Source organism: Salmo salar, chromosome ssa11 (assembly GCF_905237065.1).
Source record: "Salmo salar chromosome ssa11, Ssal_v3.1, whole genome shotgun sequence".
Classification (NCBI taxonomy): Eukaryota; Metazoa; Chordata; class Actinopteri; order Salmoniformes; family Salmonidae; genus Salmo; species Salmo salar.
In genome coordinates this window covers 12,696,956-12,724,519 of record NC_059452.1, presented here as the reverse complement: position 1 = coordinate 12,724,519, position 27,564 = coordinate 12,696,956, and the positions used below count along the sequence as shown (strand labels likewise).

The following is a 27,564-nucleotide window of genomic DNA, read 5'->3' as shown; positions in this document are numbered from 1 at the left end:
AATGTGGTTTTCCACTTTAATTTTGAGTGTGACTCCAAATCCAGACCTCCATGGGTTGATAAATTGGATTTCCATTGATTATTTTTGTGTGATTTTGTTGTCAGCACATTCAACTATGTAAAGAAAAAAGTATTTAATAAGATTATTTCTTTCCTTCAGATCTAGGATGTGTTGTTTAAGTGTTCCCTTTATTTTTTTGAGCAGTATATTTCCACTGTAAATTCCAGGACAAATGTATGGGCCAAGAAACACAAGCAATGGACATTAGACTGGTGGAAATCTGTCTTGGGCAGTGGTTTACAGAAGGTAAATAATCAAATAATGACAATAATTCCACTGTGCTACTCATGATAATAAAAGCCTACACACCATGCCTCAGGCTTAAGCCCCCTATCTCTTCCTAAGAAGGACATTTATAATCGCCACTTGCCCAATGTCATGTGTAATAACAAGTGCAAATGAATTCTCTAGAAATCAAATCAAATGTGTTTATAAAGCCCTTCTTACATCAGCTGATATGTCAAAGTGCTGTACAACAACCCAGCCTAAAACCCCAAACAGCAAGCAATGCAGGTGTAGAAGCAATGTGGCTAGGAAAAACTCCCTAGAAAGGCCAGAACCGAAGAAGAAACCTAGAGAGGAACCAGGCTGTGAGGGGTGGCCAGTCCTATTCTGGCTGTGCCGGGTGGAGATTATAACAGAACATGGCCAAGATGTTCAAATGTTCATAGATGACCAACAGGGTCAGATAATAAGAAACATTGCAGGTTTGGAATGAATTATGGGATGTAGCTGCCATGTAGCTGCTGGTGTGATTTCTAACGGTCTCACGGCGGAGAAGGAGAAAAATACAAAAAGGGAATAAGAGAGGGAGTGTTTTTAATAAAGAGAAAATCATTTCCATGGCTTGAATTCGATAAGACAATTGCATTACATCTAGATTTGTCTCAATAAATACCTACCTGCACGTAATCCACACGATCCACACGTCCTACTCTATGTATGCATGTGAGTTTGGAGATGGAGGAGTTGGCACCATTGGACGATTAGCCACTCGTTTTCTTCTCTTTACAATATAATTTAATGCATGTTAAGGATTTGAACGTTATATTTACATACATAATGTGCTAGGTGTTTCAAATACAGTATGCACGAGCTGAACAGATCTTTTTTTTTTCATGTAAACTATAAGCCTACTGATCTGGCCCACACTATTCATTTTTTTCAGCGAGAACTGTTTTTGAACCATTTTGCTTTCTGTCCATCTGTCCCTGTTTAACCTGCTGCAATCCAATCAGCTTGTGGCGCTTTAGTCAAGGATCTGTCTTTCAATGTCACCAGCTCCCCGTTGGGCTGAGCTGCCAGATGTTCAGTGATATCAGAGTCTCTGTGCTTAAACCCCCCCCCCCTTCCCTCCACCACCTCCTCTCAATCACTACAAAATGTGTCTGTTTATCTGTCGTCCTCTTTGTCCCCGTGCAGCCTGGTCTAGATGTAACATATTAAACGTAGGTCTGGGACACTCAAATGAGTATGATCTGGTACGTTTGGTGTGGTTACATAAGACAGATGGTTACTTAAAGCGAAAACAAAAATAGGGTGGTTGGTCAGGCTGGATGGTTGGGCCTATAAAGCAAACATCTAGCAACCCAAATGTTGTGAGTCCGAATCTCATCACGGACAACTTTAGAATTTGAGCAACTTTTCACCTGCTTACTACCTTTTAGCTACTTTGCAAGTACAGTACTTAGCATGCTAGCTAACCCTAGTCCTAACCGTAACCTTAACCCTTTAACCTAACACCTAAACTTAACCCTAACCCCTAACCCTAACCTCTAGCCTAGCTAACGTTAGCCAGCTAGCTAAATCTAGCCACCTAGCCACCTAGCTAAAATTCACAACATATTGTACATTTCGCAAATTCGTAACATATTGTACATTTTGCAAATTCGTAACATTTAATATGATTTGTAATTCGCAACATATCATACGAAATGGTACTTAGTATATACCATAAGAAACTTAACATATCATACTAAATTAAGTGTCTCAGATTTATAAACAGAATAATAGGATATTGTTCTGAGACCAGACTGCTCATGAGGTCACCGTGTCAGTAGCGTTTTCACAACAACAACCTTCCATAACATTTGTGGTCAGTAATTCTCCACAACAATATAGCTGGCCCTACTGACAGTGGATAAACGAATGTTTGCCAGGTTTGCAGGAGAGCCTAAAGCATTGTAAATGAGAATAGTCCATCTAAGCGAAGGGCAGCACCTGCTGTTCACCAATCTTCTCTGCTGTCTTGTTCCCTGGCCTGCTAGCAGGAGACACGGCGTTGTGGGCTGAGGTGCAGACAATCCTCAGAGAGTGTCAGGTAGCATCAGTGTCTGTTCAGGCATGGGTTCTGCTGTAGCATGGCTGGGCCTGATATGGCTGTGTAAATTTGACCACGGTTTAGACACTGGCACTGGGGAGGTTGCCTGTCTTACATGAAGGCTGAAATGTTTTGTTTATGCCCTACTGTGCTTCTGCCACTGTTGACCATACTGTTTAATTGGCTCCCTGCTTTATCGGAGGGACAGATTGGAACAAGGATACTTCATCTCTGACAACATTGAATCTTTGAGGTGAAGGATTACTATGTACACACACACACACACACACACACACACACACACACACACACACACACACACACACACACACACACACACACACACACACACTGCGTTGTACAGTTTTGCCAGTTACCAGTAGCCCTTGATTTCAGGATGACAGAAAATCTGAACATGATTCTGCTGTTCTCCATTTTCTCATCTGCTGCAGTATGCTCTGGTTGCTGATACATCTAAGAACTGGCTAAGGGGAGAAATAAACTTTATGTAATGCCCCAGGCAGCATTCGGAGGTCTTTATCTATCTCATTAATTCCTGTTGCATTTAAATAATAGACTTCTGACATGTCTTTACCCTCTGCATCACTGAGATGATCCTGAGCGGTGCAGTCAGGGAATTCTCCAGCAGATGTGTACATTTCTAGAACAGCTTGTGGCAACGTTGCACATCAGAATCACTTTTATTCGCCAAGTACATTTACACATATCTGGAGTTTGCCTTGGTGAGAAGGTGCTGCCAGCAATAGACAGTATACAAACAGAATACAGACACAAGTCCACGTAGACATCATACAGAATATTGAATATCAGAACAGTAACCATAAAACATAAAACTCTAGAGTATAGACTGATTACAGTGGGAATACACACTTTACAAAGGGGGTATATCTATGTATCCAGGGAGAGGGATTCTGCTGTGACAAAAATATACAGTGCTGTGTGGAGGTGTACCTAGTGCCAATGTAGTATAGTGCAGATTAACATTTGAGGAAGTCACTTAATCCCTATGAGCCCGATGGCGGGTTGATGAGGAATACAGCATGGGGGAAGAGACTGTTCAGGTGGTTTTGGTCAGATTGGCTGAAACCGTCTGCCAGAGGGGAGTCTTTGAAAGATGGGGTATCTGGGGTGGGCAGGGTCGGCGATGATCTTTCCTACACATTTCTTTGTCCTGTAGATGTGCAGGTCCTTGATGGAGGCGGGTCATAGCCGATGACCTTCTCCGCAGACCAGACGATGCACTGCAGTTTGCCCTTGCAGCGGGCAGACACAGACCCAAACCGTACAGTGATAGAAGAGGTGAGGATCGACTGGCTGTGTAGTACCGAACCAGAATTGTTAGAGACAGTTTGAGTTTCTTCAGCAGGCGCGGATAGTACATCCTCTGCCGAGCCTTCTCGGTGACCGCCGTGATGTTGTCCTCCCACTTGAGGTCGTGGGAGATGATGGTCTCCAGGAATTTGAATGACTTGGCCGTGCTGACGGCTGAGCCATTAATCTCGAGGGGGAGAAATGGTGGGGGTCATTTGCTGCAGTCAACCTCCATCTCCATGGTTTTGATTGTGTTTAGTTCTAGGTTGTGGCGACTGCACCAGGCGATCAACCTCTCCACGGTACTTGGTGAGACGGTACACCGTCACAGACGAGACCAACCGGGGGGGTGTCATCAGAAAACTACAGTAGTTTGACATTGAGTCGCTGGAGGCGCAGTCATTGGTGTAGAGTGAGTAGAGGAGGGGGGAGAGCACGCAACCCTGCGGCGCCCCCATACTGAGAGATAGGGAGTGAAAGATGTTTTCCCAGCATAATGTGCTGTGTCCTGTTGGTCAGGAAGTCAGTGATCCACCTGCAGGTAGTCAGATACATTCAGCTGGTTGAGTTTGTGCTGTAGCAGGACCTGAATGATTGTGTTGAAGGCCGAGCTAAAGTCCACCAACAATATCCTCACGCATGTCCTTGGGTTGTCGAGGTGTTGGTGGATGTATTGAAGGCCCATGTCCACAGACCTAGGGGGGAGGAAGGCGGGGGGTGGAAGGGAGGAGGGGGGGCGGCGGGGGAAGTGAGGCAATGAGGGAGGGTGGCAGGGGAGAGAGTAGTCAGGAGGGGGGGTCGGGATAGGAAGTAGATGGTTTTAAGTTTCATGTTGTATTAGTCGTATGTATGGGATACACATGGTATACACCGTCCAATGAAATGCTTACTTGCAGGTTCCTTCTCGACAATGCAACAACAATAAGAAATAATAAAGGATAAGAATAGGAACATAAAGTAAATGGCTCAGCAGAATATAATAAATATTTTAGCATTTGGATAATACAAGATGGGATGGGGCAGGGTGGGGGGGGGTCCTGATGGCTGGGGGGTCTCTTTTATTTGTTGGAGAACCTTCCAGTCAGACGAACAGTTGTTGGTGGCGAATTGTTTTTCTAGCTGCTCCTTGAAACGACTTTTGAATTTGACCTTACTCTCACACCACAGGATATTAGTTATGTGTTCTCACCCTGACCTTAAATGTTATGTCACGGCCCAATACTGTAAATGGGAAGAAATGTTTATACTGCATTTCATTTTCTATTTTTGGCTGATCTGGATTATGGTGAAGGTAGTACTTCTACCTCTCGGTGACCCAGTAAACGCAGCAAATTATATATTTTTTATAAACCAAACTGATTCATAAATTAATAAAATCGGCACGGACAATTTATATTGACCCCCCGCCGCCTCCCTTTTGTACACTGCTGCTACTCGCTGTTTGTTTGTTACCTATGCATAGTCACTTCGACCCCACCTACATGTACAGATTACCTCAACTAGCCTGTACTCCCACACACTGACTCGGTACCGGTGCCCCCTGTATATAGCCTCGTTATTGTTATTCTTATTGTGTTTCTTTTTATTATTACTTTTTATTTTAGCCTACTTGGTAAATATTTTCTTCTTCTTGAACTGCACTGTTGGTTAAGGGCTTGTAAGTAAGCATTTCACGGTAAAGTCTACACTTGTTGTATCCGGCGCATGTGACAAATAAAGTTTGATTTGATTTTGACTTGATGTTGCACTCCAATAGAACAAGGGCGAGAAGGTCTGAAGGCGCCATTACTGAGTCAAATGCATTCTAAGGCCGGCCTAAATAAGGCAGAAACAGCTTGTTAGTAGGCACATAAGGTTCCTCAATAAGTATCTTCAGAGAAAATCGAGGCTAGCTATTCTTTATTTAAGAATATTCTCATGCGTATTTGTCATGTGCTTTTCTCTATGCAGCAGTTGTATTTCCATATGCACAGTCCACAGAGCAGGACAGTGTCTGCCTTACTTGGCTTTGTCACTTTAATGCGACCCGTCTATAACGGGCAGAGGGGTGTGCGCCAGAATTAATCAGACACTGACGAGGAATAATCATTGGGCTCTTTGTTGACTGCCTGCCTCGCCCTACAGAACTCGGTAAAGTATTATGCAAACGAGATGTGGCGAAACTTCCTAATACGCATCCAATACCCTGGATATCATTGTCCACCTCGGTCATTGGTTAGAAGAATGGTTTTAGAGGACGAGAAGGAGACAAAAGAGGGTACGGGGCTGCGAATTTTACAGGAAATGATTTACGGGGTATAGAGAGCACTCAGGGCCTTGTCGGATTTGTGTAACACATTTAAATCCCTTGTCAAACACTCATTAATTTGATGGGCAAACAGCCCCTAAAAAGGCACTGAAACATAACCGAAAATGTTTTAATGTTGCTGCCGCTTTGCTGCTGTTAGCTTTTACCTATCTGACCTCTTTATTATTTAGTGGTGATGTTAATTTTCGGGACAAATGCAGTCCATACACAAGAGTGAATCAAAACAATAGTTTAAGGGAAAGATAATAAACTACCAAATGTCCAAAGACGTTGGCATTCAACACTTGCAATGAGAGCTCTGTTTGTGTTTATATCATGTCTGCTAGACATCTATTGAGACCAAAGGACTGTCTGGAGCTAAACTAAAGTTCAAAGTGGAACCAGTCTTCCCATTCTCCACCAATATTAATGTGGTAAACTGATAAACGGTGAAAGAGAGACAGACAACAAGAGGAGACTAGGTAGGGAGTTTCCGTTGCTCTTCCCTGGGATGCACATATGACTCCTTTTTTGGGGGGTTTTGTTAGTTAGACATGCTTACACGAGCGAGAATTCTTCCGCCGAATGTGTTCCTATCCTGCCGGAAAGACTACATCACAGCTCACAACTCCCAGGGGATCTGCGTTGCGACCCTCAGTCGACAACGTGGGCGCTCAAGTGGTACCTTGCGTCTGCTTTGCCAGTATCAACAGCTGCTCAGCTGTCACATATCTCCCATGGATTCAATGGAGCTCAGACACTGGTACAGCAGCTGACTTTGGAGGTACACTTGGATAGGGATGCACGCAGGCGCTTCATTACACATTAGCGCTTGTGGAGCACACACTGGCAAGAAAGATCTGGACAGTGACCTACATGCCTAATTCACTTCTAGTTCACGGAAAGATTTATCTCATGATATGGGTCAACCATATACTTTAGAGAGCACTAAGACATGGTTTCCTGTATGGTCAAAGAAAGCTTCATAGATTTAATGTTCACATGTAACGCCTTTGATGTCAATTTTTATTGAAAAAAAACAACAACTTTTATTTCAACCGGTGTTGGCAACATACCAATATGTTTTTTTTTTTTTGTATTTATAAATGAATGTCTTAACTTTGACCACCATATCTTTAATAAAAAATAAACATTATTGAAGGTGACTAACAACAACTATGGTAATGTGTGCCTTATTTAATCAAAATATATAAGGTCATATTTGTATACATCATGAAACAACGCTTGGAGAAATCATGAGAGAGAGAGAGAGAGAGAGAGACACAGAGAGAGAGAGAGAGAGAGAGAGAGAGAGACAGGGGCAACAGAACGACACAGACTCACAGTCTCCGTGAATGAACCGAACATTTCAAAAAGCTTTGACTTCTGTGAAAAAAAACATGATGGGTTTCTGTTCAACAGCTCATGCAAATCAACCGAAACAAACATGAGGAGTGGATCTCTTTTAGAATAAAAAAAGAATCTTCCAGATGCAGATATGATCAAGATCATTTCAAAATCCTGAAAAATGAATTCCAAATAAAAATCCGTTGAACTGAAAATATAATACAAATAGAAAATAAAACATCAAAAGATATCCACCCGAAAATAAATAAGGACAGCCGTGCATGAAGCATGGCAGATACTATTTGGAAACTGGACGCAGCGTTTAGTGGATGTTGGTTGTGTGTATGACGTAGCTGTGAAGTTCTTATTCACATAGATTCCTTGTTTCATGCTTCTCATACAATTCATATACATTCAGTTCTTAGACGTGTCCTCCATTAGTCCCAGTCAGAAGACCACGTCTTCTCCTTCTCTTTCATTCAGTCCTTATATCGTCAGTCCTTTCTTCTCCTCTCTTTGCCATTAGTTTCCTCACCCTCAGTGATGTGCCATAACGGTATACATCTATATATATTTCCCTTTTGTTGTTTGGTACATAAAGTGAAAACTTTCGGGTCGTCGTTTGGTTGAAGTCTCTTATTGGGTAAACAGGAAGGGGAGGAGCTTATGCAGGATCAGGAGAGTGATGAAGAGGAACGGGTCAGTGGTGGTAATGGCTCCAGAACCTGGCCAGACAAAGACAACCAGAGGGGGGTAGAAAGGTCAGTGGAAATGTCTCTGTGCTACAAATCAAACCTGAACACAGAAACTGAGGAGAGATATAGTGTTAAGACAGTACCAAGGATGCCTGGCTGTGGTGAATGGGAACATTGGGGCATCCTCCAGAGTTCAGGAAGCTCACAGTAGCTCATGATATCTGTTAACTCCCTGCCAGGAGTAGAATTCTGTATTACCTGGGCCATATTTCACACAATTATGGCTGACAAAATGGCAGTTGTGGAAAATCTCAAGTCTACTTTCGTTCACGCTGAGATAGAGGTGAGAGTTTCATCCACATTGCCAGGCTACCATTTGAGTCCATGAAATGGCAGCATCTACTTATGCTGATAGTTTTGTACAGGAAGGTAGGAGACATCCCGCGGTGAACCTGGCCATGAGGAAGAGTGGCCCTTGGATACAGCTCCTAATCCCTGTCTGACACATAACATTTCCTGTTTGGGCAGTAGAGCAACTGCTGGCTTAAAGCTGTTTCATTATGACACACGCACACTCTCTCATACGAGTACACATGCTCGTTTACGCACACACACACATGCATAAACGGACACACGCGATCACCGAGGAACAGACCCCAACAAACAAAAGGCAGGCCAGATTGATTTTTCAGATCACACACACAGAAACAAGCATAATGAGTCAATGTTTAACGAGGCTGGAGTTTCTGTGGCACCTCTAGTGTGAGACAGCCGTCTGTTTTTCCATTCTCACGTTTTCAACCAGGCCACGCCCCGCTACACATCCACACACCAATGCTTCCATCATCCCCCAGCCCAAAGACATGGTATAAAGACCACACGAACATCAACTCAAAGACATGAACTCTACTACACGCAAACAGGGCAATACAAGTGCTTAACAGTGCCTTACAAGACTCACCCGGAGCCAGGCCAGCTGTCTTAATCACAGACAGAACTGCAGTGTATTCAGGACAAAATGGAGTGAGTGAGAAAGCATTAGACCAAATGTCTTTCTCCATATTTCGCTGAACGTTGATGCGCTGATTGGCTCTAATCTTCGCATCAATTCCCCTTGTTTCTCCCCCATTCCACTTCTATTGTTTCAATCTCTCATGTCCTTCCATCCGCTCTCTGTTTATGTCTCTGGCACTGTACCTCTTTGTAAACTGTATCCCTTCTTTTGTGTCCCACCCCCATTTTATTCTTGCCACATTTCTCTTCCTTTGCCCTTTTAAAATCTCTCTCTATCCGCTCTGCACCCTCTCTGTCTTCCATGGCCATTGAGTAGATTGGCTGTAGAGTGATGGACAGCATCTGGACAGGGCAGCTTATCTGACCCTCCTCACCAAGGATCCAAATGACAGGTGTTTATTTAAGGCTATCTGGAGACAGCCGGCTCTGACTGCCCCTGTCCCCTCGTGACGCACCCCACCTCAGCCCCAACCAGACCCTTACAATCACCCCTTATGGCAGGTGCTGTCACAGACATCTTTAAAATGTCCAATCCAATCTAAATTTGTTGAAAAAAAATCATTTCCTGAGTAGAAATCGTGATAACATGTAACCCACCTTAGTATTAGAAAAGCGATTGGTGAGGACCAGAGGACTGCCTCAGATCACCTTTTGAAATGGGTTAGTCGCGCAATGATCCACATCTGTTCAAAGTTCATACCTGGTGTTAATAGATATTAATTTAGCCCTGGGAAAAGCCAGACTTTTCAGGTACCCTGCTTGGGAAACCAGAACTTCTTCTCACGCTCTGACGCCTGTAACATGTACATGAAATCTTTGGCACAAGACCCCCTCTATTCTATGTTCAAATCTACTCTATTCTATAGAATATTCTACAACTTCATCAGACTCAAGGAAAAGTCATTATTTTCTATCCACAACTACATTAAACCAATGGTTTCACCCTGTGTCATCTATGGTAATCTTTATCAGACAGTCTCCTACTCAGACAATTAAAATATGTGTTCATTGAAGACGGAATGCCGGTAATGCTGTGTAAAAATACAAAGGTCAAACAAAAGCCATGAAAATAACAAAATGAATAAACCCACATGAATCAGCTAAAACCTGAGAACTACTCCCTGGACCATTGTTGCCAGAATCACTCCACACGTTAACACAGCAGTCACCAAACGTGTAACACCAAGGCATTACTCAATCCACACTAATCCCCCTTACTGGAAGCACTACATAAGAGAAAATACGTTTACACTCATAAGAGAAAACACTGCTCCAACTCCAAATTCGCACAACACTCTGTAGGGATCTGTCTTGTTTATCTTTGAACCATGTTTTAGTACCAGCGGGTATCTCTCTGTAGGAATGACATCGCTTTGCCTTGAGGTTCAGATAATTCTCCCCTGAGTTTTGAATCAATCAAAGCATACACTTACTCTCAGAACACAGGGTCTGTAAGCTCATCTGTCTACTGTAGATAAATCAGTTAGCCAATATTTTACGTCCAATGGAAATGTAGGTTTGTGAGAGTAACCTCGACCTTTAAAAATACAAAGAATTCAATAGTCTATTTAACTGCAGACAATCTGCTATACAATTATATAACCCACCACATTCACATATTTGGAAACTAAAACCCGGGACATTGGGTTAAAAAGCCATCTGTGGTGTATGAAGTGGGGGTGTTGAAATTTGGCAAATGAATAGGCCCACCACATTATTTAGAGATCACATTGCAGCTCATTGGGGGCAAAGTGAAGCAGAAACAATACACCCCTCATACAGTGTACAACACTAGCTATGACTCTGCTACATGCCCTGTTCGCACAATAATTACTGTCATTAGTACACCAGCACTGTGAGGTGTACACTTGATTTCTCTCTCTCTCGCTCTCTTCCCCTCGCTCTCTCTTCCCCCCTCTCTCTCTCTCTCTCTCTCTCTCTCTCTCTCTCTCTCTCTTCCCCTCTCTCTCTCTTCCCCTCTCTCTCTCTTCCTCTCTCTCTCTTCCTCTCTCTCTCTTCCTCTCTCTCTCTTCCTCTCTCTCTCTTCCTCTCTTCCTCTCTGTCTCTTCCTCTGTCTCTGTCTGTCTCTCTCTCTCTCTCTCTCTCTCTCTCGCTCTCTCACTCTCTTTGTCCCTCACACATTAGCAGGCATTGACAATTTACCTAAAGCAGAACCCCTTGGATGAGAGGTAGAATCTCATCGTTCTGTTAGAGATTAGTGTACCTGTAGAGTAGCAGCTATGCCCTGTGTAGACGTGTAACTAATGACCATTAGGATGACATCACTATTCTGGAAGGTTACGGTTGGCATCTGCTAGACGGCTGAATAGGGGGATGATTAGGAATCGCATATGGGGGAGGACAAACAGAACGACTGAAAACACCGATGTGGATAAAGAAACAAAAACGTTTTCAGAGCATGGAGTGTTCACTGGGGAGTGCAATACAACGTACTGCAGATAGATACAGTAAAAAGAAAGACTAAAGTCTATGTGGCAAAAAGAGACAGAGAAAAAAGAGGGAACTATTGACCGAGCTTGGCTAAGAAAGACACTACATCCACACAGGTGGTTGACTCTGTTCTATTCATTTAACTGGACCGAACATACAAAGAGGGATTTTGTATGATATTTTCTCTTGTTGGTGCCTAAGTTTGTCCTCATGGACACACGGGTCACAAGTGAACGTTCTCTTCTGTTAGGGGGAGGGTGAACACCAACAGGCTTCTTCACCACATGGAAACAAAAAGCCTTGGAAATTCAATAATACAAGCTCAGGGCGAGGCAAACAAGTCCTCCTCCACCACTTCACCCTGCAGTGTGCCATAGGTTTGTAACTCTGACTGCTTGCGGTGCCTACAATAAAGAGAACCGTTACAGAGATCGACCATTATGGATTGCCAGCTACCATTGTTCCCTATCGGTCATGTAGTGTCTTTCCTTACAGGTGAAAGTGACAACTCATTCAAGTGAGAACTCTCCACTTCTTTACCACTTTTCCCACTGTCTCATGGTCTTGGATGAGCTACAGGCCGCAACACACAGGCCCAATAATAATAAAGTAATGTAAAGTCCACATAACTGTCCAGCCATCATCTGTCACAGAGATGACAACACCAGCACAGTGCCTTCTTGCCAGGGAAACAATGGAAGTCAACAACGGAAGTCAATCAACACCACATTGGGAGAAGTGAAGTGCTTCCCACACAGTCTGACAGTTACCTAACATAATTGTCCTTGGAGCGGAGACTGACAACTGAAAAGCCACATCAGCCTGTTAATATTCCCACGCGCACACGCACACGCACACACACACACACACACACACACACACACACACACACACACACACACACACACACACACACACACACACACACACACACACACACACACACACACACACACACACAGAGAGAGAGAGGATGCGATAGACTGGGTGTTTAATGAGGGATTGAGACAGCTGTCCAGCCAGAGACAAATACTCTTGCCAAGGGATATCAAGGTAATCTAGAGTAGCAAGCAGACCATTGCATTTTGGGTAGGTGTATTCGAGTGAGCTCTTGCATCATCACTGTCTGGCTGTCCTCATGCTCTGTGCCATGTTCCTCACTCCCTACCAAACAACTTCACCTGCCAAGCCCTTTCTCCGAACTGCTGAGTACACACAGTCACAGTTTTTAATATTATTGCATAGTCAACTGCTCCTATTTCTCTCTCTTTCTCACCTCCGTTTCACTGTGAATAATACTAACAGCAACATTATCGAACTAACTCCCACAGTCACATCCACAATGTGGAATATTTCCACTAACCAAATGTTCCTTTTAATCAAGTAGTCCATAATCAATATAGATAGTCAATGAAATTCTAATTAGGATATTCCAGTGAATTAATTTGACGACTGATTAATTAATGATCGAAGTAATAGCGGTTCACATTGTAATTGGCTTTCAGATTGGCCTGCATACAGGTTGATTTCGTGAAACAAGCAAGCCAAATTACTGAGAAACGTAAAACAATATTTCAGATTAATTTAAAGCAAGGGACAACACTACTGTATAAATGCCACAAACAAAGAAATGCGCTGAGATTAAAATCTTTCGAATAATATTCTGTTTCTAATGTTGGAAAATGCTGGGATTAAAGCTTGTGATTCCATGGATGGTTGTATTCACAGTTGAAAGTTTCAACAAGGTTCCATTTCACTGTTGTGTGGTAGTTTTTCTGTTAGTGAATGGAGAACCAGGAGGAACATTCTCAGCTGTGCAGTCGCCACACATTCCACTGTGAACTCATGATAGACAACCACCATCCCCAAAGTGTTAGCCACTGATCCTCCATGGGACTATCAATCTGGTTCCCTGTGAAGCGCTGGAGAATGGTGCACTGCAAGTTGATCTGTTATCCCAGCAAGGCCACCAAACCCCCAGATGAAAAATGAAAATTTGAGAGGCAATTTGAGACACCTGACAGTGTGCTGAGGGGCTGGCTTATCTGCCACATGCCCGTGGCATTTCCCCTTTAATATTAATTGTTTCTGCCACTCAGCCAGATGACATTGCAGAAAAGTGACAGATGCACGCATTTCCGAGAGGCGGGCCAGATCACATTTTTCCCCCTCAACTGTTGTTATTGTGGTACGACAAGGGAGGGCCAGTCTTTCAAATATGCCAGGGTGCTTTTTAACCTTCACAATCTGTTGACAAATATGTTGAGGGGTTCACTTAAAGAAATAAAATCCAAGAAAAAATTCTGTCTCCCCACAGTTAATGTAAACGTGTCAGGGAAGCACTTTTACATGGATTGATTTACTGTATTTGATTTAGTCTGACAGAGATACATGACGGGAGACAGAGAAGCAAATACTGACCAGACAATTTGAAGGAATATATCAGCCTTGAGCTGCTATATATGAAAAATAATATGCATCAGATTCTCATAATTCAACAGGTGAGTTTGCCTTGCTTTGTCCTGGACAGTCATGTTAAGACAACAAGCCCAGAGGTCAGTCTGTAATACCTCTGATCCTCAGATGATGTTGTTTTCCCGATACTAAATCAGTATTTAAAACTGGAGCATGCAAGTATTACTGCTCAGTATGACGTATATACCAATGTTGGTCAGTCAATCCAATTGCCCTAACAATGGCTGCCTAACCTCGTTTTGTAATCTAAACAGAGCATTATTCTGCTCCCGAGTGGCATAGTGGTCGAAGTCACTGCATCTCAGTGCAAGAGGTGACACTACAGTCCCTGGTTTGAATCCAGGCTGAATCACATCCGGCCGTGATTGGGAGTCCCATGGGGCGGCGCACAATTGGCACAGCTTCGTCCAGGTTTGACCGGGGTAGGCCATCTTTGTAAATAAGAATTTGTTCTTAACTGACTTGCCTTGTTAATTAAAGGTTAAATGAAATAAAAATAAATCAAAACCAAGTAAAAAGGCAGTAACTGCTCATTTGGTCGAAAAGGATTCAATGTCATTTTTGCTACATTATATACATGTGGACAAGAATCCTGCCTCTATTGTATTGTGTTTTGGAGAAAATGGGGGTCATGTTAAAAGAGAGAGAGAGGGGGGGGGAGAGAGAGGGGGGAGAGAGAGAGAGAGAGAGAGAGAGAGAGAGAGAGAGAGAGAGAGAGAGAGAGAGAGAGAGAGGAGAATCAGTGAACTGGCAACGGTATTGTTAGATTTTTCTCGCCAAATGGCTGCCTCTGTCTCGCTTCGCTGAGGACAGGGCTGGCCGAGCACACTGATCCACAATGCCAGTCCCTAGGAGAGGGTGTTTAACGTGCTCCAGGCTATTCTCACGTCCACGGTACATGTCCAGGATGGCAGCGTCAGTGTTCTGAACAGTCCAACATGAGGAGGACTAACAGCATGGTGCCATTCTATTAGCGTGGTGTTTTCAGCATTATTACCCCTTAGTTGGCAGTTAGCTTCATTCAGAAAGTAAGGGATTAGAATCACATAGAGAAGACCAAATGGATCCCTGGCCTCTGGATAAGAGAGTCTGCTAAATGACTAACACGTAGAAGTAAATGTAGCCTTCCAAATTACCAATTTGCACAACTCTGTTGATTACATTTTCAATGGAACTCAAGGCTCTGTAGATGGCATTGGCTTCAAGCATACATTTAGATGTACATGTTGTTGGATGATAGCACTGAATAAGAAGTCGGGACTAGTAGTGAAAGCGGAGGCGAAGCACTGCACTCGAGGACACAGGTAGAGTTGTGTAACTGTTTCCTCTGGAGTCCTCTCCTCCAGTTATGGCCCACCGGCTGTCCTCCTCTGCCCTGAGGACAAAGCCACAGCAAGGGGAGAACAGCCATCCCGACAAGCCACAGCACACGTCGAGCAGACACAACACTGAGTACGATAGACACAATAGGGAAGGAACAGAGAATGAAACTTCCCACAATGTCTCCTCCAAGGGCCTCTAAAGTCTTTCGGAAAACTTCCCATCAGGAGTTCCTTTCACTCTAATCACCACACAGAAGTATAGAACCCTTGATGAGAGAGACAACCCCCGTGTAAAGAGGCCAGAACCCTGGCAACAGCCTATCATTAGAGGAGGGCCTTGCTCTACGTTACCCCCTTAGTCACCCTGCAAACCACCAACGCACTGACAGCAATAGCCAGGAAAGAGGAGGCGAAGTGTGGAGGCATGCTTCCAGCCAGAGGTATGAACATGGTCTCCCTGGCTGCTTTCACATCACGTCTGTACACACACGCAGACACAATCAAAACATACATCAGCACACAGTCACATGCTAACGCACATAAACAGACAAGTGTCATCCAACATACTGATAAGTGTGCATCCACCTTCCCTACCCACAGCTAGATGTCACAGCTACATGTCTCCCACGCTGCACCACCACTGCGTCAGCAGCTGTAAGTCTGATATGGCCGAGCGGCGAATTAAACTCCCCTGCGGAGTCTGTGAAATGTAATTATTCAGGAGTATGCTTCATCGATCAATAGCGAGTCTGGCGTGTGAGATAGCCCCCTGCTCGCTCTCTCCAAGGCCTGCTTTAAGGCGCTCTCACCTTAGAGTGTAGAGATCATGAGGAAACATATCCATTGTGAATCATATCTTCATCATTTCTTTCTCTATATGGTGGACACTATAAAGAAAAGAACGTGTCACTCTCCTCTGCGTCCCCTCTGCAGCATCTATAGTGGAAAATCATAAGTATTCACCCCCCTTGGATTTCTCACATTGTGTTGATTATGAAGTGGGATTGAAATTCATTTAATAGTATTTTTTTGGGGTAATTGATGTCAAAGTGAAATAAAAATTCCATATATATTTTTGTTAAATGAAGGAAAAGTAAAGCACTAAATATACGTTGATTAGATAAGTATTCACCCCTGAGTCAATGCATGTTAGAATCACCTTTGGCAGCGATTACAGCTGTGTGTCTTTCTGGGTAAGACCCTAAGAGCTTTCCACATCTGGATTGTGTGATATTTTCAAAATATTCCTTTCAAAATTCTTCAAGCTCTGTCAAGGAGTTTAGGATCATGGCTGGACAGCAATTTTCAAGTCTTGCCATAGATTTCAAGCAGATTTAAGTCAAAACAGTAGCTTATCCACTCAGGAACATTCACTGTCTTCTTGGTAAGCAACACCAGTGTACATTTGTGTTGCAGGTTATTGTCCTGCTGAAACGTGAATTTCTCTCCCAGTGTGCGGTGTAAACTTTGTCCTTGTACTTTATTTGTAGGAGTTAGTTGTTAGGTTATTGGTTAAAGGTGCAACACAATATTGATTATTGAATTATCATGATCTAGTTCAGTCTTATCAATCACTTAAACTAATGTAATAATCTCTTACCTAGCTTGATGACTGTGGGCATATTTGTTTACTTTTTGTTGTTTTAAATAGAGACGGCTAGAAGGGCCATGGGTCATGGGTCATGACCCCCTGCCAAGTCATGTCCGCCTCTGCAAATAGCACTGCTGAGTTGTTTAAAAAGTTATAGTCAATCGATCAATAATATAGTACTACTCTTAGATTATTTTTTTTACATTTACAATATGGAGATCTATGAGAGAACTTTTGTGAAACATCACAACACAGTTGAAAAATATATGGCAAACAATTACATTGATGGAAGCAAAGATCTATCTGCAATATTAAAGCTGATCTACCCCCTAAAATATATATATACTGCTCAAAAAAATAAAGGGAACACTTTAACAACACATCCTAGATCTAAATGAAAGAAATAATCTTATTAAATACTTTTTTCTTTACATAGCTGAATGTGCTGACAACAAAATCACACCAAAATAATCAATGGAAATCCAATTTATCAACCCACGGAGGTCTGGATTTGGAGTCACACTCAAAATTAAAGTGGAAAACCACACTACAGGCTGATCCAACTTTGATGTAATGTCCTTAAAACAAGTCAAAATGAGGCTCAGTAGTGTGTGTGGCCTCCACATGCCTGTATGACCTCCCTACAACGCCTGGGCATGCTCCTGATGAGGTGGCGGATGGTCTCCTGAGGGATCTCCTCCCAGACCTGGACTAAAGCATCCGCCAACTCCTGGACAGTCAGTTTGGCTGTGCAGCCAGCTCTAGGAAGAGTCTTGGTGGTTACAAACTTCTTTCTATTAAGAATGATGGAGGCAGGCCTCCCGGGTGGTGCATTGGTCTAAGGCACTGCATCGCAGTGCTAGCTGTGCCACCAGAGATTCTGGGTTCGAGCCCAGGCTCTGTCGCAGCCGGCCGCAACCGGGAGGTCCATGGAGCGACGCACAATTGGCCCAGCGTCGTCCAGGTTAGGGAGGGTTTGGCCGGCAGGGATATCCTTGTCTCATCGCACACTAGTGACTCCTGTGGCAGGCCGGGCGCAGTGCATGCTGACCAGGTCGCCAGGTGTACGGTGTTTCCTCCGACACATTGGTGCGGCTGGCTTCTGGGTTGGATGTGCAATGTGTCAAGAAGCTGTGCGGCTAGGTTGGGTTGTCTTTCGGAGGATGCATGGCTCTCGACCTTCACCTCTCCCGAGTCTGTACGGGAGTTGCAGCAATGAGACAAGACTGTAACTACTACCAATTGGGTACCACGAAATTGGGGAGCAAAAAAGGGGTAAAAAAAATAAAATAAAGAATGATGGAGGCCACTGTGTTCTTGGGGATCTTCAATGCTGCATTAGTTTTTTGTACCCTTCCCCAGATCTGTGCCACTACACAATCCTGTCTCGGAGCTCTACGGACAATTCCTTCGACCTCATGAGTTGGTTTTTGCTCTGACAAGCACTGTCAACTGTGGGACCTTATAGACAGGTGTGTGCCTTTCCAAATCATGTCCAATCAATTGAATTTACCATAGATGGACTCCAATGTTGTAGAAACATTTCAAGGATAATCAATGGAAACAGGATGGACCTGAGCTCAATTTCGAGTCTCATAGCAAAGGGTCTGAATACTAATGTAAATAAGGTATTTCTGTTTTTTATATTTAATAAACTAGCAAACATTACTAAAAACCTGTTTTCACTTTGTCATTATGGGGTATTGTTTGCAGAATGATGGGGATTTATTTTTCTGTTATTCATTTTATAATAAGTCTGTAACGTAACAACATGTGGAAACAGTCAAGGGGTCTGAAGCCACCGTATATACTGCATTACCAAAAGTATGTGGACATCTGCTCTTTGAACATCTCATTCCAAAATGGGCATTAATATGGAGTTGGTCCACCCTTTGCTGTTTTAACAGCCTCCACTCTTCTGGGAAGGCTTTCCACTAGAAGTTGGATCATTGCTGTGGGGACTTGCTTCCGTTCAGCCACAAGAGCATTAGTGAGGTTGGGCACTGATGTTGGGTGATTAGGCCTGGCTCGCAGTCGGCCTTCCAATTCATCCCAAAGGTGTTCGATTGGGTTGAGGTCAGGGCTCTGTGCAGGCCAGTCAATTTTTTCCACACCGATCTCGACAAGCCATTTCTGTATGGACCTCATTTTGTGCACAGGGGTATTATCATGCTGAAACAGGAAAGGACCTTCCCCAAACTGTTGCCACAAAGTTGGAAGCACAGACTCGTCTAGAATGTCATTGTATGCTGTAGTGTTAAGGTTTCCCTTCACGGGCCTCCCGAGTAGCGCAGAGGTCTAAGGCAATGCATCCCAGTGCTAGAAGCGTCACTACAGATCCAGGTTCGATCCTGGGCTTTGTCGCAGCCGGCCACCACCGGAGACCCATGAGGCGGCGCACAATTGGCCCAGCGTCATCCGGGTTAGGGGAGGGTTTGGCCGGATGGGATGTCCTTGTCCCATCGCACTCTAGGGACTCCTTGTGTCGTCCGGGCGCATGTATGTTGACTTCGGTCAACAGCTGTACAGTGTTTCCTCCAACACATTGGTGTGGCTGGCTTCTGGGTTAAGGGGGCAGTGTGTTAAGAAGCAATGCGGCTTGGCTGGGTTGTGTTTCAGAGGATGCACGGCTCTCGACTTTCGCCTCTCCTGAGTCCGTACAGGAGTTGCAGCAATGATACAAGACTGTAACTGCTACCAATTGGATATCACAAAATTGGGGAGAAAAAAGTGTAAAAAGCTCCAAACATTTCCCTTCACTGGAACTAAGGGGCCTAGCCCGAATCATGAAAAACAGCCCCAGACAATTATTCCTCCTCTACCAAACTTTACAGGTGGCACTATGTATTCAGGCAGGTAGCGTTCTCCTGGCATCCGTCAAATCCAGATTTGTCTGTCGGACTGAAGGACGGTGAAGCGTTGCACATGGTGATCTTAGGCTTGTGTGCGGCTGCTCGGCCATGGAAAACCATTTCATTAACCTCCCCTGGCGAACAGTTATTGTGTTGACGTTGCTTCCAGAGGCAGTTTGGAACTCGGTAGTTAGTGAGTGTTGCAACTGAGGACAGATAATTTTTACGCGCTACACGCTTCAGCACTTGGTGGTCCTATTCCATGAGCTTCTGTGGCCTACCACTTCACAGCTGAGCCGTAGTTGCTCCTAGACATTTCGCCTTCACAATAACAGCACTTAAATTTGACAGGGGAAGCTCTAGCAGTGCAGAAATTTGATGAACTGACTCGTTGGAAAGGTGGCATCCTATGACGGTGCCACGTTGAAAGTCACTAAGCTCTTCAGTAAGGCCATACTTGTGTATATATAGTGTGTATATACATTTGAAGTCGGAAGTTTACATTCACTTAGGTTGGAGTCATTAAAACTTGTTTTTCAACCACTCCACAAATTTCTTAACAAACTATAGTTTTGGCAAGTCGATTAGGACGTCTACTTTGTGCATGACACAAGTAATGTTTCGAACAATTGTCTACAGACAGATTATTTCACTTTTAATTCACTGTATCACAATTCCAGTGGGTCAGAACTGTGCATACACTAAGTTGACTGTGCCTTTAAACAGCTTGGGAAATTCCAGAAAATTATGTCATGGCTTTAGAAGCTTCTGATAGGCTAATTTACATCATTTGTGTCATTTGAAGGTGTACCTGTGGATGTATTTCAAGTCATACCTTCAAACTCAGTGCCTCTTTGCTTGACATCATGGGAAAATCTAAAGAAATCAGCCAAGACCTCTGAAAAAAATTGTAGACCTCCACAAGTCTGGTGCATCCTTGGGAGCAATTTCCAAACGCCTGAAGGTACCACGTTCATCTGTACAAACAATAGTACGTAAGTATAAACACCATGGGACCACGCAGCCACCATACCGCTCAGGAAGGAGACGCGTTCTGTCTCCTAGAGATGAACGTACTTTGGTGCGAAAAGTGCAAATCAATCCCAGAACAACAGCAAAGGACCATGTGAAGATGTTGGAGGAAACAGGTACAAAAGTATCTATATCCACAGTAAAACGAGTCCTACATCGACATAACCTGAATGGCCGCTCAGCAAGGAAGAAGTCACTGCTCCAGAACCGCCATAAAAAAGCCAGACTACGGTTTGCAACTGCACATGGGGACAAAGAGCGTACTTTTTGGACAAATGTTCTCTGGTCTGATGAAACAAAAATAGAACTGTTTGGCCATAATGACCATCGTTATGTTTGGAGGAAAAAGGGGGAGGCTTGCAAGCCCGAAGAACACGATCCCAACCGTGAAGCACAGGGGTGGCAGCATCATGTTGTGGGGATGCTTTGCTGCAGGAGGGACTGGTGCACTTCACAAAATAGATGGCATAATGAGGCAGGAAAATGATGTGGAAATATTGAAGCAACATCTCAAGACATCAGTCAGGAAGTTAAAGCTTGGTCCCAAATGGGTCTTCCAAATGGACAATGACCCCAAGCATACTTCCAAAGTTGTGGCAAAATGGCTTAAGGACAACAAAGTCAAGGTATTGGAGTGGCCATCACAAAGCCCTGACCTCAATCCTATAGAAAATTTGTGGGCAGAACTGAAAAATCTTGTGCGAGCAACGAGGCCTACAAACCTAACTCAGTTACACCAGCTCTGTCAAGAGGAATGGGCCAAAATTCACCAAACCTATTGTGGGAAGCTTGTGGAAGGCTACCCAAAATGTTTGACCCAAGTTAAACAATTTAAAGGCAATGCCAATCAAATACTAATTGAGTGTATGTAAACGTCTGACCCACTGGGAATGTGATGAAAGAAATACAAGCTGAAATAAAGCATTCTCTCTACTATTATTCTGACATTTCACATTCTTAAAATAAAGTGGTGATCCTAACTGACCGAAGACAGGGAATTTTTCCTTGGATTAAATGTCAGGAATTGTGAAGAACTGAGTTTAAATGTATTTGCCTAAGGTGTATGTAAACTTCCGACTTCAACTGTATACAGTACTAGTCAAAAGTTTGGACACACCTACTCATTGTGTGCAAAGCTGTCATCAAGGCAAAGACTGGCTACTTTAAAGAATCTAAAATCTAAAATGTATTTTGATTTGTTTAACATGTATATATACAAAAGTATGTGGATACCCCTTCAAATTAGCGGATTCACTATTTCAGCCACACTCGTTTCTGACAGCCGTGCAATCTCCATATATATTATTATTCTAGTCACTCTGTCATTTAGGACATTATTGTCGAGTAACTACAATGTTGCTGATCGATCTTCAGTTTCCTCCCTTCACAGCCAGTGAACTCTGTAGCTGTTTTGAAATCACTATTGGCCTCATGGTGACATCCCTGAGGAGTTTCCATATTGTCCGACAGCTCAGTTAAGAGGGACCTCTGTGTCTTTGTTGCGTCTGGGTGGTTTAATACATCATCCAGAGCATCATTATGAACTTGACCATGCTTAAAGAGATATTCAATGTCTAATTTGTTAATGTTACCCATCTACCAATCACTGCCCTTCTTCATCAGGCTTTTGCAAAGCTCACTGGTTTTTGTAGTTGAATCTGTGCTTGAAATTCAACATTTGACTGGGGGCCTTATATATGTTGTATAGGGGACAGAGGAAGGGTCAGCCATTGAAAAATCATGTCAACCTTTATTATTTCATACAGAGTGAGTCAATGTAACTTAATATGTGATTTTCTAAGCTACATTTTACTCCTGAACTAATTTAGGCTTGCCTAAACAAAAAGGGTGAATACTTGTGCAACAACTATATTTTAGTTATTTAATTTGTAGGCCTATTCATTTGTTAACATTCTCTTCACTTTGACATAATGGAGAATTTTGTGTAGATCAATGACAATGACATTTCAATCCCACTACGACACGTAAGAAAATGTGAAAAAATCCAAGGGGATGAATATTTCTGATACCTACTGCAGATACATACACACCTTCCCTCACTCTCCATAGTCTGAATATAACCTCTGGCAAAATCAAATGTCTCAACTGGTGGCAAGATAGGTAGATATGTCCCAGCATGGATAAATGCATTTTATTTATTAAGGTATTATGAAAGAAAGAATACCTCCCCGTAAGAAACACTGCCCTGTGAAGCAATATAATTACATGTAACAGGTTGTGTTCTCTACACAAGCATCATCAAATATATAATTCGTCAATAACATTATATTATTCAATGACAATAAAAATGTCGGTGTAATTTATTATTCACTCAAAAAGGGTAAATCACCGATCTGAATGACATGCTCCTGATGGTCTGACAGGAGATGGAGGAGTAACACAAACTCTCCGTCTTCAACCCTTGTATCACTAGGTGTCACTGTTGCACTTTAACTTACCAGCTCCGTGCTGCTGTCGGAGGATGGCCGCATTGCCGGGCCTTGGCGAAGCTGAGGACTTTGCTGCAGAGGCGGTGGTCATCGTGCTGGCGGGGAGGGGGCCATTTCCCGCCGGAGGAGGCATACGAGGCTTTCCCTGACCTGGCTCAGAGGTAGCCCGCCCCCCGGCCACCGCGTCCTTGCTGTTCCTCAGTGGCCATCTATTCTGAATGTGGGACACGGCCTCCTCGGCCACCATGCCATCACGCGGAATCACCTGGAGGGTGGCTTGAACCTTGTATTCCTGAGTCTCGTCGGAGTACAAGTCGGAAACTCGGCACTCGTACACCCCCTCGTCCTCCTTTCGCACCTTGGAGAGACTAAGCCTGTGAGATATGGCGCTGCCCTGTACCCTCACAGTCTACAAAGAGAAACAGAGAAAGGGAGAGATTGCTACATGCACAATAAAACCTGTTGGTTTCGACAATAAATATGTCTATATCAAAGTAGACTATGCCGGCCACTCATTAGACTACTGCCACATATGCAGCACGCGATGGGGGCTTATGGGTTTGATAGCTTAAATCCTAAAGGCCTATAATCCCAAAAAATCTTAAACGTGTGGACGCAGTCTCAATAGAGAAATAACTTGCCTCTCGGCAGGAAAATGCAATAACGTCGCAGTTTAGTGGTGGGTTTAAACATGGCAGATTTAATGCTGCCTGTTGTGTGGCAAGTCTCTGGATACATTTCAAAACAAGATTAGGCTATATTTATATTATAAAGGCGACATGATAATGGTGAGCCAGCCAGGTTTGAGCCAACTGTACAAAATGGAGTCGTAAGTCTAGAAAAAACGATGCTTGGAAAAATGCCCACTTGCAACAGAGGCGTGGACAGTTACCACCATAGGTTGTGCTAAAATATTGTCCAGTGACCTCCATAGCGCCCCTTGTCCATATGATGTGACTAGCCCTTTGATCTTGAACAGCGTTTCTAAACATTTTATTACTCAAATGCATTACGGGACTTAACTGTGCAGCCACATACAACATTTGAAGAAATCAGATAGATATCTACACTATGACAAAGTTTGAGCGTGAATGCTTCAGCTGGACATGAGGAAACACAAACACTTACGCTTATTTTTGTGGCATCCTTTTGAGTGACCTGAAATCAGAAATTTGTCGAAGTGTTATGGTCAGCCAGAGACACAAGACTGCATAATACTCTCGTTAATAGCAATTACACTTTAGGATATGAGCTTCACCACAATTGGAATTCCATGTGCAATTTTGAATAGCTTTCGACATTGTACAATTGTTTCTACAACTGCGCGCATTGACATCAGCACCATGGACAGCAACAGTTGCGTTGTTCCCAAACCTGCCCGAAACAGCGTGCATTGACATCTGCACCATGGACAGCAACAGCTGCAATAACTCTCGAGCTGTTATAAATGATCGGTTGTGTTTTCCAGTGCATGCTTAATGTGCTTAAATAACAGAGCAGAAACTACAGATGGGGTTGTTCTGTGTCCCTGAGTCGATTGAAACAGAGGCACAGATTGCGTAATCATGTCACAGTTATCCAACAGCATTATGGAATATTCCAACGTGGGCATCTCCGCTGCATGCATGAGAACTCTCCCTGAACTCATTTGAAAATCAAACAAGTGCCATTTGTATCATTAGGTGTGACGTCCCCCCTCCCGCCCACCCCAATATACACACCCCCTTCTTTAATATAAATGGCCACACAGTGTTTACAATCTCCAGTATATCCGTTCACATGCTTTTAGTTGGCAAACATGTTGTAATGAAGTCCATCAAATAAATAGCGACATATGTCGTACGTCGTACATATGGCGATGCCATCATGAAAGGCCAGATTGCACACAGCCGTAGCCGTAAGTGTCAATCCCTTTTGGTGCAACTTCGAACATTTAAACAGAGCCCCTCTCAGTAGCTGCCCAGGAGCAGCCCAACCTGCCCTCCCTGTGATGGGGACAGCATTACCTTGGCTCTGTTCGCCGGAGCGCTTATTTGCAGTTCGTGTGCAAGTTCTTTAGGTGTTGTCTCCTTTAGGTACCACCACTGGATCTCAAGCGAGAAGGGCGATGATCCGATGGCCCGAAAGGCGCACGGCATCTCCACGTCTTCTCCCTCACCGACACTCACATCTTTGGGCACTTCAGTAAATGTAGCTAACATTGAGAAAAGACAACGTATAGAATAGATTACTATGTTGAAAGAACACATCTACAAAGATCTGAGATTACGTAGCCTCATGACAGACAACTGACATGCGCTATAGTGAGATCCGTATCCACATTGTCTTTATTTCGCAATACAATCTTATTCAGGTTGCCATTCAATCTAACATATCAGTTTATAATAGTTTAAGACTAAAAAGAAAATAGACAATGAAGCAATGACGCAAAGGTAGTCTACACAACTTGGCGTATTGGCTTTATGTGACCTGTGTACTATGTACTGTGAATTGAAATGACCATGGCGTTTGATAGAACCTGTAACAGAATAAATACAAGTATTTGGTCACCATGAGAATACTAATTATTGTTGCTTTACGTGTTTTGAGAGATCGTGTTCATCTAGCATTAGGCTTAGCATAACTGAGGAAATGTGGACATTATGCAAAACTGCTGAAGCACAGTCTTAACACGTGTTCGTCTAATACTTGAATCCTATCCATTTATTCTCTCACCCATGTATCATTTAATCGACAACGTAATTCGTTTTTTCTTATAACGACCAAGTCACTGCAGCATAATAATGCGCTCGACTTCAAATAATGACCCGGTCCGGTCCATATCACAACAGCTTGAAATCAAAAATCTAACGACAGGGGCTGTTCGATTGACAGCATTTGTGTTCACCATCAAAAGCACGGCATGCCACGACTAACAAAGTTGACTTACCATTTACACAGAATAACAAGGGTGCATTAAGAATTAAATAATAAAGGACGCCGTTGAGTCCCCGTTTTTCCATCTCATAGATATCCTAGGGTAGTTAGATTAGAGAGCGCGTAAAGACGGTCATTTGACCATAAATGTATCTTTATAACATCAACATTTCAATTTCCATGATGGGCAAGCGTTGGTCTCTGATCTGTTGGGTAATTCGTTAGCTTTTCCAAAGATTTAGGATATTTCACAAGATCCAAATAACGTACTCCAATATGTTTTCCTGCCAGCCAGGCGAAAAACGTACAATCCAAAGGTGCGAACCAGAATACCCTCTCTTGATAAGTGAGAATGTTCTGCAGCTGCTCTATATTCTGTTATTATCCCTTTATAACTGTGATTCCTTATTTCCTGACGTGCTTCAGGTCGAAACCAAACTTCTTCTCGGCTGAAAGAAACCTGCTCATTCTGCTTTCCACACGAAGGGAAGGTTTCCCGGGCACTTCTCCAAGACCCATTACATAACCATCCTTGTGTCCGCTCCCATAAAGAGGACCTGCCGAGGACGAGATTCCCGTGTTTTGTACTAAGACCTGGAGGATCAGTAGATAGTTCCCAGTTCCGCGAGCGGATCCGTCTGCTTTGTGTGCGAGTGCATATCAGTGAGGAGGCGCTTTAGCATTTCCAAACCCACTAACTTAGTGTGGCATGCGCGCGACGTCACCGATAGCCTGACGCGCGTTGAAACCTAATCAACCCTTCCCTCAAATCAACGCGCGGCACAACCTATGAGGACAATTCTCACAACCTGACGTCCAAACGAAATGCCAGCCCTTAAAACATATAGAATCAAGATGATTCATGCTGTTTTCTCTCCAAAATCAACAAGCCACTCTAAAATTAGCAGGAGCCGAGATTTGTATTTATTTTATGTGAAAAATAGGCCTACAGAAAAACTGCAGCGCTTTATACTTTTGTTGTTGCAGTATTGGTCAGTTTTCGCACAGCCTCTGGTATTATAACCACCGGGATAATCCGTATTCCCTCAAACAGACAATGTGGTAATTCGGATTAAAATCAATCTCACTATGATATTGAACCATTCAACACAGTCTTGCTCCTATTTAATCATGTTGTGCTATTTGCTTTGAAAATAAATAGATAATTATGTCATTGTCACCCAATACATGTCATAACGGTTTATGGTTTGATGATTGTGATGATTGGTGTGACCAGCCTGCTGTGACACACACACACACACACACACACACACACACACACACACACACACACACACACACACACACACACACACACACACACACACACACACACACACACACACACACACACACACACACACCTTTAAGGATGTGTGCCACCGAGTGGTCCATACTCGGTGCCACCATTATTGCTTTA

At 43.4% G+C, this 27,564-nt stretch overlaps 1 protein-coding gene across 1 annotated transcript; it reads right to left on the bottom strand.

The window, feature by feature from the left end:
* Nucleotides 1-7,007: 7,007 nt before the first annotated feature.
* LOC106562009 (V-set and transmembrane domain-containing protein 2B) lies at nt 7,008-26,845 on the bottom strand. The gene is made up of 5 exons (XM_014126522.2): nt 26,158-26,845; nt 25,235-25,422; nt 24,357-24,386; nt 23,238-23,637; nt 7,008-8,071 (listed from the first exon to the last, which is right to left on the bottom strand). Exons 1-5 carry the CDS (start codon nt 26,228-26,230, stop codon nt 7,983-7,985), a joined length of 780 nt encoding a protein of 259 aa, XP_013981997.1. The 5' UTR covers nt 26,231-26,845; the 3' UTR covers nt 7,008-7,982.
* Between the last annotated feature and the right edge of the window lie 719 nt (nt 26,846-27,564).

Bases quoted from the DNA above. Each gene is read 5' to 3' on its own strand.
- LOC106562009 (XM_014126522.2), bottom strand. From the start codon at position 26,230: ATGGAAAAACGGGGACTCAACGGCGTCCTTTATTATTTAATTCTTAAT. The intron at 23,638-24,356 runs GTAAGTGTTTGT...TTCTCTTTGTAG, and splicing joins AGGATGCCACAAAAATAAGC to ACTGTGAGGGTACAGGGCAG. The intron at 8,072-23,237 runs GTAAGTTAAAGT...TTGTCTGGCCAG, and splicing joins CCGACAGCAGCACGGAGCTG to GTTCTGGAGCCATTACCACC.